We start from the raw sequence: 21,318 nt of genomic DNA, 5'->3' as shown, positions 1-21,318 counted from the left end.
TATCTTTGTCAAAAGGATCAATATCGTATCATTGTGAAACTGGTGATTTACACCAGTAGTAATTTTATAATAAAATATGCCTAATCAACTCATTCAATATTGCTAGTCCCAGTTTAGCATATGATCACACAAATGACATTCTTCTCCATTTTCACAGTCAGCGCCGCATGACCCGCTCCAACAGCGTGACCACCGCCGTCCAAGCCGACCTGGACGACCCCACAGACGGGCCGCGACTTCCCCCAGCGCGTAACTGCGCCACCATGCCACGCCAGCACTCCCGTGACTCCACCGGCGGCACCTCCACGGTTCGCATCCAAGGCTCGGGCAACCACTACCACGCCTGCGCCGGGGACGACTACGGCGAGGCGGGGTTCGACCCGTCCATCCTTCCACCTCCTGACCCGTGGATGGACGGCGCGGGTGACCCAGATTTGACGGCGGATGGCACGCTGGAGGCCGTCAGCCGCTCAGTGTGCCCGAGAGACGGACGCTGGTTCCTCAAACTGCTACAGGCGGAGACGGAGCGCATGCAAGGATGGTGTCGTCAGATGGAGCAGGACCAGACGGACAACCAGCTGTCCGATGATAGTGAGTCACACTTACAGTACGTCTGTGCTGTACAGAAGGGGAAACCAGGCTTTTCGAAACTAAGAGCAACTTCTGAAGTAAACAAATTGGTTATTTAGTCACATAACGACAAATTTGAATGACTTCCTACAATATTTTGCAGGTTAAACACAACAAATGTCACAAATGTACAGTATGTTTATACAGGCGCTTGAAATTATTAACTCATTGGCTGCGATAGACGTCAAAAAATCTGAATTGGGAGAGGCTTGCAGCGAGTGAAGAATGAGGTTTTCTTTGTCAATGATGTTAGAAGTGATAGTCAAATTCTTCAAGATTTGGTAAACTCTTAACTTTGGATGAACTCCTTAAAATGCATGGAAAATACGAAGTGATGATCTCAAATAATAAAAAGCGAATCAGTGAAAAAGGAATTTATTTCACTACCAAAATCGTAACCCCCCCTCCACTTTTTTTTCCCCCTAAAACTTACTAAATAGGAATTTCATGCGGTTACATGCACCAAGGAAGATAGATTTTAATCAGTGTGGGTTTAATTGGCCTGCAACTGTCTTAAAACATGTGAGAAAATAGGAATTTTCCCTATGAATCTATTATGTTGACTACCCACATACAGCTGACAAAAAATATGAATGAAAATTCAATCTGAATGGTATCCACATTGCTCATTTGCCACATTCAGCACTGAAAAATCCACATTTAATATGTTGTCATGTGATACTGCAAATCCTGGAAAGTCACCCTGAATATTAACATTACATCACCATGGTATTCGGATGTGGAACAACATTTCCAGTAATGATGTCACCGCCTTGCTACTGTCACGCTGTTGCTTCACTAATGCGTTCTCCCTACCGCTGCTGCAACATGCCTGCAGTGTGCGCTGGGCTCTGTGAGTAATTGCGTGTACTGTGTGCGCGTGTCTGCAGTCCTGGGCAAGATCCGCAGTGCAGTGGGGAGCGCCCAGCTGCTCATGTCCCAGAAGTTCCAGCAATTCCGGGAGCTGTGTGAGGAGAATTTGGTATGTCACCTCATCCTCTGCATGCGCACCCCCAACACTACCATCCTCCTCCTTTCTCCTCTCACTAGCGACACTGACGTCATCCTGCACAAATCACCCCGACAGCGCGAGCGAAGTGCTCATTGACTATGCATGCAGCCAGCGTGCGTCTGCACAAGCTGTCTCAAGCAAAGTGACTGAGCTGCCAAGGCGCTTGCGGATGGAACGAAGCAATGCGCAATGAAAGCCTGTTTTGACTGAGCAGTGCAGTGCACCATAATCATAATGTGTATTGGTGAAACATAGCAATTAAAAATGCACAATATGGAATGGAAACTAGGGACGCCATTTACTGTAATTTATGAAGTATAATACACTGCATTTTACTAAAAATATGATTTGAGAAGGGGCACATAATGTGTACCCTTGTTGGTATCTGCGACTGCAACTTGGTCCCAAAATGGCAATCAATTGTCACTAGAATGTGTTGAATGCTAACGTCAACCTCCGAAATGATCACAACAATGGCACCAATTCTTTTGATTTTTAAGTCATTTTAAATTTTCAGTGACATGTTCATGGGCTTGTAAATTTGTCGCATGATTTTTTTTTTTTTTTTTTTAAGCATGAATACAAGTAAATTGAGGAAGCGAATGATACATGGGTGTAAAGGAACCTCCTTTTGAAGGCATTTTTTTATGAGGAATCCCCCGATCCGATCACGTGATCATTTTTCAGAGGATCGGAATCAGGTGAAAAGGATCGGGTTCTTAATTTTTTTTTTTAAATCTGTGTGTATATTTATATATATATTAGGGCTGTCAAACGATTAAAATTTTTAATTGAAGTAATTACAGCCTAAAAATGAATTAATCGTAATTAATCGCAGTTAATCGCAATTCAAACCAGCTATATAATATGCCATATTTTTCTGTTATTGTTATTTAGGTTATTTTAATTATTGTTGGAATGGAAAGATAAGACACAAGATGGATATATACATTCAACATACATTACATAAGGACTGTATTTGTTTATTATGACAATAAATCAACAAGATGGCATTAACATTATTAACATTGTATTAAAGCGATCCATGGATAGAAAGACTTGTAGTTCTTAAAAGAAAAATGTTAGTACAAGTTATAGAAATGTTATATTAAAACCCCTCTTGATGTTTTCGTTTTAATAAAATTTGTAAAATTTTCAATCAAAAAATAAACTAGTAGCTTGCCATTGTTGATGTCAATAATTACACAATGCTCATTGTGCTGAAAACCATAAAATCAGTTGCACCCAAGCACCAGCAGAGGTCAACAAAACACCAAAAAACGCAAATTACAAGTGGACATTACACTGTGCTGTCATTTTAATATGTTTGAGCGGGGCATCTGCATTACTTGTGTCAAATATTTTAACGTGATTAATTTAAAAATTAATTAACGCCCGTTAACGCAATAATTTTGACAGCCCTTCATATATATATATATATATATATATATATATATATATATATATATATTTAGATATAGATATACACACAGTGGGGAGAACAAGTATTTGATACACTGCCAATGGGTTTTCCCATTGACTGTGTATCAAATACTTGTTCTCCCCACTGTATATATATATATATGTGTGTTTATATATATATATATATATATATATATATATATATATACACACACACACACACGGTGGAAAACACTCAGGTGAATTGAAGTTCCGTTCTGAGACCCCCAATTTGGCCAAATTTCAAAATTGTCCTATATGCATGTGTGATACATCATTGGAAAGCTTAAAATCCCACTATTTTTTATTTCGAGGTGGGGGGGGGGGGGGGTTTGAACAGGAGGGCATATGAACCGGAGGGCATTTACAAAAAAAAATAAAATAAAATAATCAAAATTGAAAATTTAACCCCTCAACCCTAACTCGAGGTGAGAGAATGAGAGAGCATAATTAAAGACACCATGATTTTAATTAGATATTATTGCGTACTTACCTTGTTTTGGTTCAAAAACTCCATGTAGCATGTCTCACCGAGTGTCAAGACACAGCCGTGAATGGCCACAGCTGGACTTTTTGGATATTTTATGGATGAAACACGGTAATGTAACAAGGGTCGCAATGCAGAAATCGTAGACATCAAGAAGTGGTCGAGAGTTTCAAATATTTAACCTTTTAAAAGGTTTTTTTTTTTTTTTCAATTTTTTCAAAATTTTTTTTTTGTTTGAATCAATTATTTATCATCTAAAATATTGGGGAAAATGTGACAGTAACAAAAAAAAAAATACAATTAAGTGATAGGTATGAAGTAAATATCTGTGACCTATTTACAGACACTATTTTTTTCATACAAACTCATAATTTGTTAAAAGTTTGAAATGTGCGAGCTAATAATTTTATCAGTCTTTTTTTTTTTCTATTTAAATATTAGACATCAATTAATGATTCTAAGCTGAAAATGATAGCCATTTCGAATTATATAGAATAGAATAGCCCTTTATTGTCATTATACAATTGCTTACCTTCTTTTTATGGCTGGGTTGAAAAAAAGCAGTTGCGCGGTATATGTAAATGTGGGTCTCCAGGGTATAATGAACAAATTACAAATAGTTTGGGGGCTTAATACGCCATGAAACTGCTATGGCAGCATATAGACATATTGTTCTATCAAACACAACACTTCTTTTGGCTTAAAATACAGCAGTTTATTTTAAGGAGGGGTGCAAGAGCAGAAACTGCTTTTTCTGTGTTTTCTGCCATATATATACTGTGCATATATACAGTACCTTAGGGATGGTATGATGGAAATTTTTTGCTGTTTTGAAACCGTGACGTTTTCATACCACGGTATACTTTGAAACCGAAATCAGCACATGCCTACTTGGGTGCATAAATATGTGGTCGGGACATCCCTATTTTTTAATACATGAGTGTATTATACTGTAGAAATGTTGGTAATAATGTCTTCGGTGCACGTTTGTTTTTTGCTCAGAACCCTGACGCAAACCCGCGGCCCGTCTCTCAGGACCTGGCGGGCTTCTGGGACATGCTACAGCTGTCCATCGAAAATATCAGCCTCAAGTTTGACGAGTTGCACCAACTCAAAGCTAACAACTGGAAGCCTCTGACACCCCCGGAGATCCAGGTTCCCATTTTGAATTAAACCACTATTATTGTTGTCATCATTGTTATTATTTGGGAATGTTAATGGCTGCTAACCTGCATGCTAACGGCTGCTGTTGTAATTGTGTTGAGATCATCACGATCATATTGAAAAGTTCTTGGTATGATATGGTATTTGTATTTTATAGTTTTTGTCTTTTTGTGTTGATCAATTATGTGTTGTCTTGTCGTCAACAGTGAGAAGTCATTTTGAATTGCCACATATGTATCCAACAATAACGGCAGTTATGCTTCAATATTGGGGTATTTTAAGAAAACCACATGATACGCCACGATACATGTGACATTCTTTACAATATCAATCCTAAGAATTTTTCATATATTTTCCTAACTTCACCAGTTTACCATACAAATTTTATGTAAACGTGCCTGTATTGGGTTTACTTTTGTTTCAATATTGTTTTCGTTTACAGCGCACAGCGCATCGCCATTTTGGAAAAGTCACTTGAATACTTATGGCAATTAACATCATTTTTCGCGATGATATTGCAAAGTATTTTGACAGCAATCCTCCTATAATAGTCTTGATTTTAATATCAGCATCAATGCAGATTTTTTTCATGGCTAGTATTGAGTGTATAATTTATTCCTCCTTTACTTTGCATGTTTCATTTTTTTTTGCTGACATCACTACTTGTGTGTTTTGTCTTATTGACAGTGAGCCGCCATTTTGGAGAGCCTGCCCATCTCCAATTGCGCTTTTATTTTTTTTTTTATACTTCACAAACGGCTGCCTGCGTCCACCATAACACTACAAACATTCACTGCATGTGCTCTCCTAAAAAAGAGGTTATTTGTTGCTCCATTTTCTCTAAAATTAATCTCCCCTGAGTAAGGGGGATGCGCCCAGCCACTTAAGTGTTTTTTTTTCTTTTTTTTTTAACCACCTGTCCAGGAGAGACGCGTGCCCCCACCCGTGCCAAAGAGGTCCCAGAAGGGCCACGCCCCGCTGGCGAGGGACCGCTCACTGGAGAGCTCTGAGCGGCAGCGTCTGGAGGCCCGCAAGCGGCTGCTCGCCGCCAAACGCGCCGCCTCGGTGCGCCAGAGCTCCGCCACGGAGAGCGCTGACAGTATCGAGATTTACATCCCCGAGGCGCAGACGCGACTATGAAACGCGCAAGGGCGACCGGATGGTGAGGGTGCTAACAGACTTTATCAGTGTCGCCATGGAAGTACATTTCAAAATAGTAGATTTCAATTTACTAATTTATTTAGTACGCCTCTCCCCCCATTTTCAGCTTTGATGTAGCACACACACTTCCCCTCTTCTCTATACATGCATAAGTTACTGAGTCCATAAAATCTCATCATATAGGATTTTTTTAAAAATTAGGACCAGATGACAGTGGTGTCTTGAGATACAAGTTTAAAACATCACTGGCAGCCAAGGAGAGAATTGCTTGTAACTCAAAGCACTCTGATCATCTTATATTAAAATGTATACATGTACAAATAAAAATCCCATGTCATGTCATGGGTTCTCCTTCCCCAAAGTTTTTTTTTTTAGCTTTCTAATGAGGTGTAACATTGTAGCGTAATGACGGACTTTAAAATGAAAGTGCCCTCAGTCAGGTTAAGGGCCACAATTGCACATTTGTTGGACAAAATGAGTCTCTCGTAGTGATTGAGAGCTTACATTTTGACTGTGCAGGTGTGCAGCTTTTCAGAAAGTTTTTTTCTTTTTTTCTTTTTTTTTTCAAGCAACAAAGGCCATCTTGTCTATGATGAGTAAGCGTGTGAGTATGCGCAGCAGTTAGAGACACCATTAAGGATTCTTAAACATTACTGAAGATGTTTAGACTGAAATTCTATTACAAAAAGTATTGCAAAACATTTTTCAGCAGTGTGTGAGAGGTTATCCTGTATGTGTTGTGTATGCGTTTGCTGACAAATTCGTTCATAGGTCAGCAGTCGCCGATAAAATTTTAGGTACACCTGCACAAATTCAAGCATTCTGCCTTTCCAAAAGGTTAGGGTTTAATTGTAATACATTTTAAGGCTATGTCTACACTAGGACGGGTAATGGCCTTAAACTTGTAATTACCGTATTGGCCCGAATATAAGACAGTGTTTTTTGCATTGAAATAAGACTGAAAAAGTGGGGGTCGTCTTATATTCGCGGTCTAGACGTTATACCCATTCACGAAGCTAGATGGCAGCAGATATCATTGAAGCGATGTTTGGTTATGACAGATCTCAGCTACTCTCAAGTTTAACCAGTTTGCATTATTTTATTGCAGTGTTTTTCCTTATTCAGATTTGTTTCAAGTTACAGTTAGACTTCACTTTGATGGTTAATGCAGTTATTGCAATTTTATTGTTTTATCACAATAGATTGGTTTATTGACATTTCAAAAACCAGAAACAATTCATTTACGAATGTAATTGCACTTTACATATTTAAATGTTCAGATATTAAGATTTGAATGAGGCAAAATAACATGCTTTTTCTCTCAAATATATTTTTATAATTATTTGTTTATTTTCTGTAATTTGGTGTTCAAAAAGTCTTTTTTTCAAACTTGAGTCTTGAAAAAGAGGGGGTTGTCTTATAACCAGGGCTGTCTTATATTCGGGCCAATACGGTAGTTAGACTATATGACATGTCAGCTAATGTCACTAATTTACCTCATTTCTGGAGATTTTATTACAAGGGATAGGGGGCCGTGTAATTTCATCAACTATGGACCTGCCGCCTAATATAGCTGGGGTATCCATATAATAATCGTATACTGTAATTTTTGGACTATAAACCTTTACTTTTCCCCCTCATTTCTAATCCTGCGATTTACAGTCGAGTGCTGCTTATTTGTTGATTTATTTGGGTTAATAGGTAACACTCTCTTTGACAGTTTTAAGACTGCCATAAGACCGTCATAATTATGACATGACACTATCACTGGCATTAATGGCATTATGAATCATGCCATTAACATTTATCTCCAGCTCGGATCTTTACATCCATTCAAAAGTGAGATAATTTGCCGGATGACTCAAAAGGACATCTGTCATAAGCATTCATTAACGCTCATGGCAGTGTCATGTCATAATTATGATTATCTTATGACAGTCTTATGGCACCACTGTCAAATAACGTGTTACCAAATACCATAACTAGAAATTATTGAAACAACCGGAACAGTAACTGAAGAAATTAGCACAGAACATGAATTTTGATTGTTATTTAAATCTGTAACTCCGCAATGCATGTCAGGAGGCATGTTGTACGACAACAGTGTTGACCGCAGGTGGCAGAAGTAGTTGTCTCCCCTCAGGGAGCATTGACGGCCAAATGAAGCTTTTTGAAGCAATGAAGCTTTATAGCCAATTGGTTCAAAACTTCACGGTGGTTCGTTTGATCTTATGACAGCCTTATGTCACTGCTGTCAAATATAGTGTTACCGGTTAATATTTTTTGGTGTGAATATCTCATAAAACAGTGAGGACAGCTGCGGCTTATAGTCCAGTGCTGTTTATCTATGAACAAATGCCGTTTTCGTGTCGAATTTGGTGGGTGGCGGCTTATAGTCAGGAGCGCTTTAATATTCCGAAAATTACAGTACAAAGGAAGTGACTTCATGGAACAAGCAACTGCCAATTTTTGTTTTACGCCATTGTAAACAATGGAGGCTGATGGTACAGACGCAGCTTCCCTGCTTCTCTTTTTACAACTGAAAGAGCTAGTAAATATTACACTTGAATATGTCCGGAGAAGACCTTGAACAACTGCGAGAAATTATAAACTTCTGGTTCAGAGGTGACCCTGCTGTCATTTTAATCTGAGCGGGACATGTGCGTTAATTGCGTCAAATATTTTAACGTGATTAATTTAAAAAATTAATTACCGCCCGTTAAAGCAATAATTTTCACAGCCCTACAAAATATTTTTTTTTTCAAACATTTATTCATTTTCATATTTTTAATACATCCCAAGAGGAAAAATTGTCTTGTATCACATTGATTTACTTTTTTCAAAATTAAACATTTGTAATGCAGAATCTGATACATGTGTTTGTATTGTGTGGGTGTACCTAATAAGTGACATCAAATCAAGTTTCTCTCATAGATGAGTTCCTTTAAAACCTTGAGTCAGTTTCATTGATCTGCTTGTATATTTTTTGATATCATTTAGTGATATGTATATGGACAGTATTAAACAACCTGACCGGGATTTTTTTTTTTTCTTCCGCACTGTGCTCACCTCTATTGACGTTCATTTAAAATAATGATATTTTTTTAATGTATTTGTTTTTATATTTCGTTCTCCTTCTCACTGTGTGATCGTTTTTCTAATATTTTTTTGTATTTTGTAAACATTTATTTATTTAGTAGCTGATTGTTTACCGGCAAACTGACTTCAAGGCTCTCTACTGTGTTTTCCTCCATTTATTTCCCCCTTTGCGCCTTAATTTCGACAGTCAAGCTCAATGGCGGTCTCAGGGGAAGATGTGTGTTCGTTTTTGTGGTGTGTGACTAAACACGTCATCTTTGGTGTCAATCAAGTGGGATTTGCCATGACGTAGTAAGCTCGGAGGCTACGTTAGTTTAGAAGACGTGACCAATTTGGACTGACCTGCTCATGTTTTGTGCCATTGGACTTAAAAGTGACGAAATTTGCCTGCTGATCACTTGCCCCTTTCTCATTGCTTGTACTCTGTGACAAAGGGGCTCCTGACTAGCTGACGTTTACGGGAAATTGTTATTTTCGGAAAAGAGTTTAGACGCCGTTGTGATTTTTATTTTTTTATGGATTCAATTGTGTATGTCCAAAAATCGACACTTTGTTCATAATCATGATAATAACATATCAACTCCTGATGTAGCAGGGAGTTAGTGATGTAGTTCAATTGTATATAAATGAATGTTTACCCCTATGTAAATGTAAATGAAATCAAGATAACCCTATGGAGCAGACATTTTTTTGTAATTAATGTTGCTACGTGTTCAATGGATGTGATGGCACGCGTGTGCGAGCATTAAAACGAAACTGTGGCCATTCTTCTGCTCTCTCCGCATGTGTTTTCTATCGCGCTGTAATCGAGGGGGGAAAAGGCGGTGCCCCGTAATTACGCGTTTGACTCTGCGTGGCCTCTGCTGCTGGCTTGTCGCAATTTTAAAAGTTGCCAGAGCTCGTGGCTGAAAGAAACGGGAGCCTATAATGACATTAGGGGAAAAAAAAAAAAAAAAAAAACATAAAACAGTGAATATTAATGACATCTCACGAATTCTCACACTGCACATCGTTAAAACAGCTTGCGCTCACCTTACCCTGTCATATCCTAATCTGTCCTGCCTTCCCTCTACCTCGCCTATTTGTTAGCTAGCTAGGTGGCATTTCTTGTATATTCATTGTCCTGTAAAACAAGTCCCCTTAAAACCTCCTTTGTCCAACTGCATTTTTTTCCTTCTAAGCAACCACAAAGGGAGTTTACCAAACTCCCTCTGGCACATCAAAACTGTTCCAGTATTAAGATATTCAAATCTACCATTCTGCATGTCTGAGCTGTTGAAACGTTTAGGTCAAGGTTGTCCAAACCGGTCCTCAGGGGCCGCTGTGGGTCCTGGTTTTTGTTCCCACCAGTCGAGAACAGAGAATTTAACTAATGAAGTTTCTGCTAAAACAAGCAGCACCTGACTGCAATCAACTGATTACACTTGTAAAACACCAGATTGGTGTCATCTTGTTTTGTTGGAATGAAATCCAGCACCCAGTGTGGCCCTATGTGGAATTGTTTGGACACCCCTGGGTTAGGTCTTTCTTTTATTTTTTTAATTTTTTATTTATTTATTTATTTATTTATTTTAATAATCGCTCATGAATATACCATTTACATTAAATATTGGCACTTTTTATCAGAACCATTTACCGTAATTTTCGGACTTTAAACCGCTACTTTTTTCCTTCATTTTGAATCCTGCAGCTTATAGTGCAGTGCTGCTTATTTATTGATTTATTTGGGTTAATAGGTAACACTTTAGTTGACAGTGGCTTCATAAGACTGTCATAAGGCCGTCATAATTATGACATGACACTATCATGGGCATTACTGAATGCTTATGACAGATGTCATTCAGTGTCATTAAGCGAATTATATCACTAACTCAATTTATGTCCAGCTCGGATCTTTTACATCCATTCAAAAGTAAGATAATTTGCCGGATAACGCTAAATGACATCTGTTATAAGCATTCATTAATACTCATGAGAACGTCAAGTCATAATTGTGATTGTCTAATGACAGTCTTATAGTGCCACAGTCAAATAGTGTAACCAAATACCATAAATGGCAATTAATGAAACTGGAACAGTAACTGAATAAATAATTCATATTTAGAAAATATAAAATAATTTTGATATCTACATCTGTAGTGCTGCAATGCATGTTAGGAGGCATCTTGGACACGAACAGGTTTGACAGCAGGTGGCAGCAGAGGTCAACTGTCTCCCCCTAAGAAGCAGTGATGGCCAAAGGAAGCTTTACAGCAAATTTGGGGTTCATTTGGTCTTATGACATTTGTATGATGCCGCTATCAAATAGTGTTACCGGGGTAATATTTTTGGGTTTAAATATCCCATAATACAGTGAGGACAGCTGCGTCTTATAGTCCAGTGCGGCCTATCTATGAACAAATGCCGTTTTTGTGTCAAATTTGGTTGCGGCATATAATCAAGTGTGCCTTTTAGTCTGAAAATTACGGTAGATTCTTTTGACTCTAAATTGGGCCATAGACTTCTGAATGATATTGACGGGACAGCGGGTGCGGGGCCGATTAATATGGGGGCTATCTCCGTCAAAGCTAGCCGAGTGAAAACACAAAGAGCTTTTTACGTTGAAAATTCTTGTTAATAAATGCTTAAATCCATGAATTCTTTATAGATATGGACGTAAAAGTCTCGATTCTCTGTTGAAAGCAAAAAAAAAAAAAAAAAACGGCAGTTAGCATTTTACGTAAATATGTCGAATGTGCTGCTAGTCTGTAAGCCACTGCACAACAAAGAGCTTTTATGTAGAAATTTTTGGGAACAAATGCTTAAATCCCTGAATTCTTTATAGATATGAACGTAAAACAGTCTCGATTCTTGGTTAAAAGCAAAAAACGGGCAGTTAGCATTTATTTTACGTAAATACTGCGAATTATAACGCCACTGCCGTAGTGGTTAATTTCTCCCATTGATTTTTTTTCAACGTTTCAAAATGCATGCATGCATGCATGGTACAAAAAATATAATTACCTTGAATCCTCGAACAAATCACTCCTGAGACAATCGTTCCTGTTTGTATGCTGTACAGCTTTCATACTTTTTCAACCTATATCCGGCGTTGGATGGCTGCATGTGTTGAATAACTGCGACCGACTGAAGCGGAGTGTAGGACAGCCCCCTACTTGAAGGTGTGTCGCAGTGTCTGGCGAATGTGACCCGTTAATATCATTATGAAGTCTATGATTGGACGTCCTAAATTTTTCATAAATGTATAAGAAGACATTACTAGTATATAAGAATCTTAATTATTTCTTGGGGTGGGGGGTATTTTTGTATTGCAGTTTTTTTTTTTTTTGTTGTTTTTTATAATTGGTTGCCAATCATGCAATTATTCAACGTTCACACATTCACTGCCTTGACAGTGTTGGACATCTAATCCATTTGAACTGGGATGGCTGGCATTATGTTTCACTGCCCAGTCAAAATGGATTGGACGTCTAGTGATATTTAATAACAGCCAATGATATAAAAATCCCCAAAACACAATTTATATTAAGTATTTTTTTATCCAAATGTTTTTGAAATCAAGTGAATCCCTTATAGGACTTCACAAGTTCATGAATGAAAGAGGACGTGTCTTTGCAAGCAGACAAATCCTATTGAGAAGCTTTGAAATGGAACAGCTGTCAGGGCCAGACAGGAAGTGGCCTTACATGACGACGGCATTGCTTAATACCCCGCTGGCACCATTGGTGTTAATTTATGCAGGATTATGCTAATTAGCCGACACGGCACAACCACGCCACGATGTGTAGAAAAAACAGAACTTTATTTGAATCCCGCATGACCTCTCGCTCGCCACAAACATTGCACAGTATGAAAAAGAAATCACATCAGAGGGTGTCATGTCGTCACATTAACTATACACGTGGTCCTATTGTACATGAATGTTTCTTCTGGGCTTTGTTAATAGAAAATAAAAACGACGTGAAGAAACGCGTAGTGTGTCATCATCCAGTCCACTGGCCCAACCTGCTACATTTTTCATCTGGAATATGTCCCTTATGTGGGCAATGAAGGAGTAAAAACAAGAAAAGAACATTTTAAAACCGCTAAATGACAAACTATAATGTAACATTAACTACAGTAGTGAATACGTTGATGCCAAGAGCAAAAAAACAAAAAAGTTAAGACACTGAAATCCATCAGGACCTGAAATGTGTTTGGATGAAAGACGTAAGACAGGTAGCATTTGTCCCATATTTTTGGTCCCCGGGGTGCAAATAAGATACATGTCAATACAAATATGAAATGAAGAAACATTTTAGAGCCAAGGCACCGTGATACTGTTGTTTTTCAATAACAAAACAAAAACAATTTGATTGGTTTAGAAAAGATAGAAATGATGATGGGGTTGTTTTCAGTTTGTGAATTTTTAGGAGACTAACTGTTTAGCCTGCAGCTCCATCTCGGCGGCCCTCTTCAGGGCGACGTCCACCAGAAGCTGGAAGCCACTGAAGTCCTGTGTGAGGTCCGGTGGGGTCGGGGGAGGGGTGTTGAAGAGCCCGCTGCGGGGGCTCAGGTTTCCCTCCAGGATGGTTGTGGTAGCACCGGCGGTGAGATGGGCGCCCGCCCCTTTATCCAGACACCTGAGAAGTGCCTGCGCCGCCTGCAGCCGCTCGGTCGCCTTGTCAGAGTTCAGTGGCGACGGTTGCAGAGCGGTCGGGCTGGCGACAGTGGTGTGACAGATGACAGACGGCCGGGTGGGCAGGGTGCCCGATGTGGGGGACGTGCAGGTGGGAGAGGTCACAGAGGATGAGGGCGACACTGCCTTCCTCAGGACGCCAGGCGTGGCGGGTTCAAAGCAGGAAGGGTGTAGGACCCGTTTATCGTAGCCGCCATCATCGTGGGCGCCCCTAGCCGGGCTGCTGCCGCTGCTGTGTTTGGGCGACTGGGAACTGTCAGAGAAGCTGTCGGCTGCCTTGCCGCACTTCCTGGAGATGGTGAACTGGTTGGGGTCCTTGCCGTCTTTCCGTAACATTTCAGGGAGGAGTCGTCGCCGTGCGTTGATGAACCAATTGCACACCTGGAAAACAGAGGTGACGTCAGTCTAACAATTCGACAAGATTTCAGCTATTTAGTTTTGCTTGAACTCAGGAAAAACTGATACATTTCAGCAGAGCATCATGACCTTATTGAACGAAGAAATTACATTGATGTACTCATCAACAAATACTCCACTGATACAACCTTCTTCCAATACTGTTGCCCAATTTTGACAAATTTGCGCAGAACAATCGATATGTGCATTCATTAGAAAACAGGCAAATTCAACGAAACTACTAGAACCAAAAGAACCCAATCATTTGGTTAGCCATGGCTAGTTTGCCACACACTGATACCATTCCCTAGTCTACAGAAAATGTCTTTTGAACAACTCATATGTTTGCCAGACAAGGGCAGCAGAACCCCACAAAAAGAGCAAATATTACACCAAAATACATCTTAAACCTTCCCAGTTTACACTCAGCGAGCAACTGATACCGTCCCCATGGATCATCTTGTTGTACAAAATCAATTTCCTATCAACCAATGGCACCCCACATTGACACCAACTTTTGCGCAAACCTTCACAGAAAACATGCAGAACAACTAATGACCGTGTTTAAGACCACAACCAAAGCTGGACCACGACTTGCCAAAAACAAAAAATTACGAAGACGTAGTGACTGTATGTAAAGTGAAGTGAAGTCGGAGACCAATAACCGATTCTTTTTCGAGTCAAGTCCAAAACCACACCAACACCAGTCTCCAGTGTAGGACTATCAATTATTTTAGCAATAAATAATCTTATCAACTAGTTAGTTCGACTAATCAGATTAGGAACATTAATGTGTTGCAGAATATATTTTAGGAAATGTAAAACAAAGGCTTCCAAAGATTGCATTTTAAAAAATGAAATGTGAGTACAAAATGAATTTCTTCAAACTATGCAGAATTGCACTTTCATTTAAAAATTAAAACACCTGAGCTTAGCCTCAAAAGGTATTAAAAAAATTTATAAATGAGGCTCTAAGTACGTCAAAAAATCCACTAGTTTAAATGCTATAAAAAGCTAACTTTTTTTTTTTTTTTTTTTTTACAATACTCTTAATAAATCCTTTAAACACATTCCCACAATAAACTGCTAAATACACCAATAATCTAAATTATAAATGCATAAAAAACAGCTCAAACAAAAACTTTATGTTGGTCTTAACAGGAAGCAGCTGGATTCAGTCATATTGAGTTATATATCTGTATCCACCCAGATGAGAAAAACTAAATTCAAACACTTTCAAAACTTTCAAAACAAACCATTGAAACGCCACTCTAAAATAATCTTCGAAGCTTTTTTACCTAATCGAAATATTCGAGTTAATCGAATAATCGCTGCAGCACTACTCTAATGTACAACATGAACCGAGGCAGGTTCCCCAAACAACCAACCAGTGTTGTTTTTGGCAGCCCTTTAAATGTTCGTTTTAGTGTTTTGGACGATAATACTTATAAGTCTTAGTCATATTATAGTCTTCTCAAAATGTGTTGGTCTTTGTCTTGTTTATGTTGACGAAAACTCAAGATTAATTTCGTCTAGCTTTAGTCGACGTTTAGTAAAAATGTCTTCCTCAAGAAAATTTATTCCAAAAATAAAGGTTTCTAACTATTTAGAATGAACATTGACATATTGTAGCGCCTACAAGGAAAACGCCAACTTCCTGATAATACCCACGTGGACGCCACGAATTGTAAGTTAAAAAAAAAGTTGTAAAAGGAAGCTTGCCATTAGCTGAATGCTAACTCGAACGCTAATGCTATGCTAATGTTACAAGGTACATTTAATGTGTGATGATCACTCACCACAGACCTTTAAAGGCTTAAGCAACATTGCATTTTCTTTCTGACCAAGACAAATCTTACCGTGTGTGCAAGCCTGGAGACTGGAAAGCAGCAGCACGTTACATGAGTGACACAACCAGACGCTGCTTCGATGCAGGCTAACTATACATAAAATGTCATCCAATGTGAACATGTGACGGAAACTTGTGCGTTCTTGTCTAGTCAGATGAAAACTGTTTTAGTCTCGTTATGTTTTAGTCTCCCAAACCACGTTTTTAGCTCGTTGTCGTCATTTTTTGTCACCACCTTCGTGCCAAACATTGTTAGCTTTGCGTATGACATGGAGACTAGCATCAGCTGTGAGCGAAAAAGATTCGCTAGGCTTTGCAAGGCAATTCTCAGTCAGGCCTTACCCCAGTTGAATAACCCAACCAGGACGCTCGTAAAATATGACAGTTTTATAAGACAATCTGGACCAGTTAATGTCCTAATACTCTGGAATAATCTTTTAAGAATCTTATTATCAAAAGATTAACAACAGTTCTCAATACAAGCAAGATTTTTGATTCATTTGTTTATATTACATATTATATTACATATACAGTATTACACCTTGAGAAATGTAGCCCTGGTATGTTCTGTAAAGGTTTATTTTGCTGACTAATGCACTTTTCCTCTTTCCGTCGATCTCACTCTCTGTTGTAATCGAGGTTAGATTTTGACTTTAGTGTTGGCATTGAAAAAAAAAAAAGTAGCAATAAAATGGTCGTTGTCATAGCAGCAATCGGAGGTCAACCACCTTGTTTTCTTTGGTCCCGCGGGCTAGTCGTAACTGGCTGCAGCTATGTAAATGACTCTGCATTGTTCCCAGACAGCTGGGATGGGAACGGCTGCAGGGAGGGAAATTCCTCAGCGTTCACTTACGCACTACTCCCTCCTCTTCCTCCAGATCCTCCTCCCCCCCTCCTCACACACTGCAGAGTTGCGCCACAAAAGCAGACGACCTCCAATGCAGTAAAGTGTCATGTTTTGACAGGAAGTGATTCACCCCCACATTTCCTCCCCCCCTACTTGGAGTGGAGCCTTTGTGCATGTGTGTCTACCTGCAGTGTGGAAAGCTGCGTCTGTTTCGAGAGGAGTGCTTTCTCCTGCTCTGAGGGGTACGCGTTGTAGCGGTGCTCGTACAGCCAGTCCCTGAGGATCTGCACCGATTCTTTGGGCAGATTACCACGCCGCTTTCTTTTACCGGCACCTCCGCCACTGGACGACAAGTCCAGAGGCGTGTCGACGCCATCGTCGTCGTCCGTCTCGCTCCCCGACAGCATCATCAAACCTTGGGAAAGAGACACAGAGGTTGGTTTTCTGAGCTGTCAGATTGTCCAATGTGAATCATCCTTTAAGCCAGGAAATGCGTGAGGGAGAAGAGAAAGAGGCAGGACGTCACAAAGGCTCATTTCAGCAATAAAACCAGCTCGGACACATTGGAGCCACACACCTCGCAAACTTCTGTGACTCAGGCTGACCGTGGCAGGCCTCATTGTTTGATGGAACATGTGCAAGTGGAGTTGAAACGTCTCAAAAAGTCTGACTATTCAGCCAGTTGAGCTCACAGAACATCTTTAAGCTTCAGAATATGCATCAGAAGTCAAATTCCAACTCGTCAACAAGTCAGTTGACACATCAGCTCAGCAAGCATGTCAGGGGTTCAAAATGGGCCTCAATAGTCAAACAACAAAATCCTATGACATTTCAGCTCGACAAGTATCTCGATGCTTCAAAATACACTTAAAATTCAACAACTCAGCTCAGTGAACATGTCAAGTGTTGAAAATACAGTATCCCTCCAAAGACAACATGCCAAAAAATTGTTTGGGCTGATTCTGGTAGTAAACTTAAGCTGGGAAATTGACTGAGGGGCTTGAAGCCTTTTTTAAAATACTAAATAACTAATGAATCTGTCAACTCATTGGCTGCCATTGACGTCCAATCCATTTTGACTGAGAGAGGCTTGCAGCGAATGATTGCTATCAGCCTCTCCCATTCAAAATGGATTGGACATCTTGTGCCATCAGCCTTTTTTAATAGTAAATCGCTAATGAATCTCTTAACTCATTAACTGCCATTGACATCCTATCCATTTTGACTGGGCGGGGCTTGCAGCGAATGATTCTCCGATAGCAGACTGACGTTGAAAAGATGTTGGATCAACATTCCGCTGTCGATCTTATATCGTTGAATCAACGTCACTTTTGCACCCTCAGTGTTGTTTCAACATTGAAATCCTGACAAAACCTAAACGTCATTTCGATGATCAATAATATTGGAACAACGCTGTTATGTTTTCGACCAAAACGCCCGCTCATCCATAATTCAATTACTTTTCAATCATAAATTCCGGTCAATCATAAATCAACTATTTGTCAACATTAGTTCATCAACTATAAAACAATGTTAACCCAACCATCGCCTGGCAGAACATAGAACAACGTTGTTTCAAGGTCACTTGACGTCCAAAATTTCGATGTCAACCATACTGATGATTTTGATGGAAAAAACATTTATTCAATGTCGGTCTGCTATCTGGGTTGCTACCAGCCTTTCCCAGTCAAAATGGATTGGACGTTTCTTGCATCATTGTACTAAAACATAAGCAATCACTGAAAGTCCTTCTAGTTCAAATGAATTGGCGTTCTGTCACCGTGAATGACAGTCATTGAGTTCACATTAGTTCTTGTTGTGAAATAAGTTGAGTATTCATTATTTGTATCTCAAGTATGCACTTTGAAACATGTTTTCGTTTATATAAATCAAAACATGTGGGTCATAATATGGTGGTACCTCAATTTGACTGCAAGTTTCTCAGGCCTCAAAGCGCTGTGAATAAACTAGAAATGACCAGTATTCTACTTTTTATCCACCAAGTAAATAATTTCCACCCAGGTAGTGAGGAAATTGTGATTAAATGTTTGACAGATATGGGTCAAACGTCCGCCATCTTGGAGTTCGTTAACTAAGTGCATTTCCGTGTTTCTTGTTTTTAAATGGCTCCTGGCCACGTGAGTTCACCTTTTGCCGGAAGTGAGACTTTTGGGGGGCTCTATTTAACAGACAAATAACCTCCATAAAGCCAAACTGAGCAGGCCGTGACTCTATTGGGAAAAGTGTGGAGCAGCCAACAGGATGAGGTAATTACGTGGGCCGGGGAGATGGTGGTGGTAGTGGTGGAGGAGGGGGAGGGGAGACCTGTTGCAAATCAGCGTCTCCAGACTAAACAAAAGAATCTGGGGCTGCTTGCCTTTCTTTGTACGCCTTACAAGCAAAACTTCTAAACCCCCTTCCTGGCTCCTAAGACCCAAAATAATCAGGAATAGCCAGTAAACACATAAAAACTCAATTTGACACGGTGCCCGTAAACGTTACACGATTTAAAAGTTGTGTTCTTTTGTGTGTGGACGACACGCGGTGAACAAACTTCCAACAATGAGGTCAGCCTCCAAAACACGACTTCGAGTGGTTCTGTGACACAATTAAACAAATACCAGACTCGCAAGGAGAGTGCTTTTCACTCAATTAAGCAATTTGTCAAAGCAATACGCGTAAATAAAAACGAATGACAACTTTTCAACTAAACTCCGATGGAAAAGTGGCGCACTCCCGCTCGGCATTCAAACTTCCTAACAAAGAGTGGCTTAACCCACGCGGGGACAAGGAGTTTTAAAGTCTAAAATCGACAATTAACATTCTGCGTCTTTTTCTTCTCGCCCCGGTGATGAATTCGAGCACAAACAAGCGAGGAACAAACGGATGTATTTCAGCGGTGACGTCTAGCCAGCACATGGCACTCACTGAACCCGCCTGTCATGTCTGCACCGTAGACAATAGACTCCCGAGTGGGCAAACGGCTCCAGAAATCCCCCTTTTTCTCGTCCGTAACCTTCCTAAACAACATTTCTTAACAGTATCTTACCTTTTTTCGTCTTCATTCCTTTCCGAAGGAGCCCACTTTATATCCTCGCGTGGAAGGAAAAAAAAATAAACGTCCCCTCGGTGATTTTTCTGCTGCCTCAACGCGTATCCCAAGAAATCTTAATTCATAAAAATGAAGGAAAATGTATCCCGTTTTTGGGGGGGATCCGTGTCGTGTGCTAGTCCGTGGCGGAGGTAGGCAGGCTGTGTTGGGGGAGGAGGAGGAGGTGGTGTGGGGGGGTCACCTGAGATCTCTCTTTCTCTCTCTCTTTGCGAGGTTTTTCCCGAGGTTTGACTGCGTTATGTTTGATGGGGGAACTGGGTGACAGCTATCTTTGACAGCTGCGTGACTCAACCCACGGAGGATCCTCCCTCCCTTTCCCCACCGCCCGCTGACATCAGCTCAGCGCCCCTCTCTCCGCTCCACTGACACACAAAAACAAACATAAAAATAACCGTTCAAAACAATTGTTTTTGTTTTGCCTATAATATCGTTCTACCGTCCTTATAAATGTTGCTTTGGTAGTACAGTCTTAAAATCTGATACGCAGTATGTGTTGATGTTTGTGTTCAGTCGAGGTTGGCGCACTAGTCAACACACGTTAAAAAAAAAAAAAGCGAACGATCAATGCCTTCATTTGTATGCGCCGCACAGCCATGCGACAGCTGCTCCAAAAAACTGGAGAAGCTCTCCTGAAGCAAAATGTCGCCTCCTAGTGATGCGTTGTGTTAGTACAAGGGAGCTGCAGTGATGCTCCGTAATTTAAGTTGTCGCTTTTTAGTACTGGGTGTAAATTGTTGCAAACTAGGGCGTAGGTTTTGGTCTCTATTGGTAGGGACGATATCACCTGCATGTACACTTTTTGCTGGGGACGGGACATTAGTAAGATCGAACAGGAGTGAGGGCTACATTTCTCACCCATAAGAACCTCATTAATTGATAGGCTAAATGATTAATGCAAAATATATCTATTGACTTATAGTTGGTCTTTATCTGATCATTTTTCTTAAATCTAGTTGAATAATTTTCTCCATCTCATTTTGAGTGTTAAAAGATAGTTAACAGATTAATGCGTCAGATTCTTCCAATCACTTTAAGTAAATATTACTACAGTATTTTGTTCTTATTACAGTATTATTGAAATATAAGTCGCACCTGAGTATAAGTCGCACCAGCCATAAAATGCCCAACGAAGAGGAAAACAACGTATACAGTGCCTTGCAAAAGTATTCGGCCCCCTTGAATCTTGCAACCTTTCGCCACATTTCAGGCTTCAAACATAAAGATATGAAATTTAATTTTTTTGTCAAGAATCAACAACAAGTGGGACACAATCATGAAGTGGAACAACATTTATTGGATAATTTAAACTTTTTTAACAAATAAAAAACTGAAAAGTGGGGCGTGCAATATTATTCGGCCCCTTTACTTTCAGTGCAGCAAACTCACTCCAGAAGTTCAGTGAGGATCTCTGAATGATCCAAT

General features: G+C 39.8%; 3 protein-coding genes across 8 annotated transcripts in view; 2 read left to right on the top strand and 1 right to left on the bottom strand.

Annotated features, from left to right (window-relative positions):
* Positions 1-13,516, top strand: part of dlgap1b (discs, large (Drosophila) homolog-associated protein 1b) — a 233,648-nt gene extending 220,132 nt beyond the window's left edge. The window contains exons 9-13 of one of the 3 annotated variants that reach the window (XR_009061613.1): positions 158-591; positions 1,521-1,612; positions 4,593-4,745; positions 5,442-5,572; positions 5,679-5,808. Coding sequence is in view for 2 of the 3 variants with exons in the window: in XM_057824079.1 (XP_057680062.1) it covers positions 158-591; positions 1,521-1,612; positions 4,593-4,745; positions 5,679-5,894 (895 nt within the window). In the remaining variant the exon portion in view is untranslated. Of the gene's footprint in view, positions 1-157; positions 592-1,520; positions 1,613-4,592; positions 4,746-5,441; positions 5,573-5,678 lie in introns of all 3 variants that reach the window. The other 2 variants (XM_057824079.1, XM_057824078.1) reach the window with 2 other exon arrangements.
* On the bottom strand, positions 12,798-20,184 carry tgif1 (TGFB-induced factor homeobox 1). Of its 2 annotated transcripts, none has more exons than XM_057824083.1 (3): positions 19,834-20,184; positions 16,970-17,199; positions 12,798-14,073 (listed from the first exon to the last, which is right to left on the bottom strand). In XM_057824083.1, the coding sequence occupies exons 1-3, from the start codon at positions 19,847-19,849 to the stop codon at positions 13,423-13,425; spliced, it is 897 nt and encodes a 298-aa protein (XP_057680066.1). In that variant the 5' UTR covers positions 19,850-20,184; the 3' UTR covers positions 12,798-13,422. The 2 variants fall into 2 exon arrangements, with proteins under 2 accessions (XP_057680066.1, XP_057680068.1); XM_057824085.1 differs by lacking the exon at positions 19,834-20,184 and adding an exon at positions 18,705-19,698.
* LOC130908543 (OTU domain-containing protein 1) overlaps positions 18,908-21,318 on the top strand; it is a 15,097-nt gene continuing 12,686 nt past the window's right edge. Inside the window, exon 1 of one of the 3 annotated variants that reach the window (XM_057824081.1) lies at positions 18,908-19,051. Coding sequence is in view for 1 of the 3 variants with exons in the window: in XM_057824082.1 (XP_057680065.1) it covers positions 19,047-19,051 (5 nt within the window). In the remaining 2 variants the exon portion in view is untranslated. The remainder of the gene's footprint in view (positions 19,052-21,318) is intronic. The other 2 variants (XM_057824080.1, XM_057824082.1) reach the window with 2 other exon arrangements.

The sequence above is a fragment of the Corythoichthys intestinalis genome, chromosome 20 (genome assembly GCF_030265065.1).
Source record: "Corythoichthys intestinalis isolate RoL2023-P3 chromosome 20, ASM3026506v1, whole genome shotgun sequence".
NCBI lineage: Eukaryota > Metazoa > Chordata > Actinopteri > Syngnathiformes > Syngnathidae > Corythoichthys > Corythoichthys intestinalis.
The sequence above is the reverse complement of the archived record's forward strand: the minus strand, read 5'-3'. Positions and strand labels throughout refer to the sequence as shown.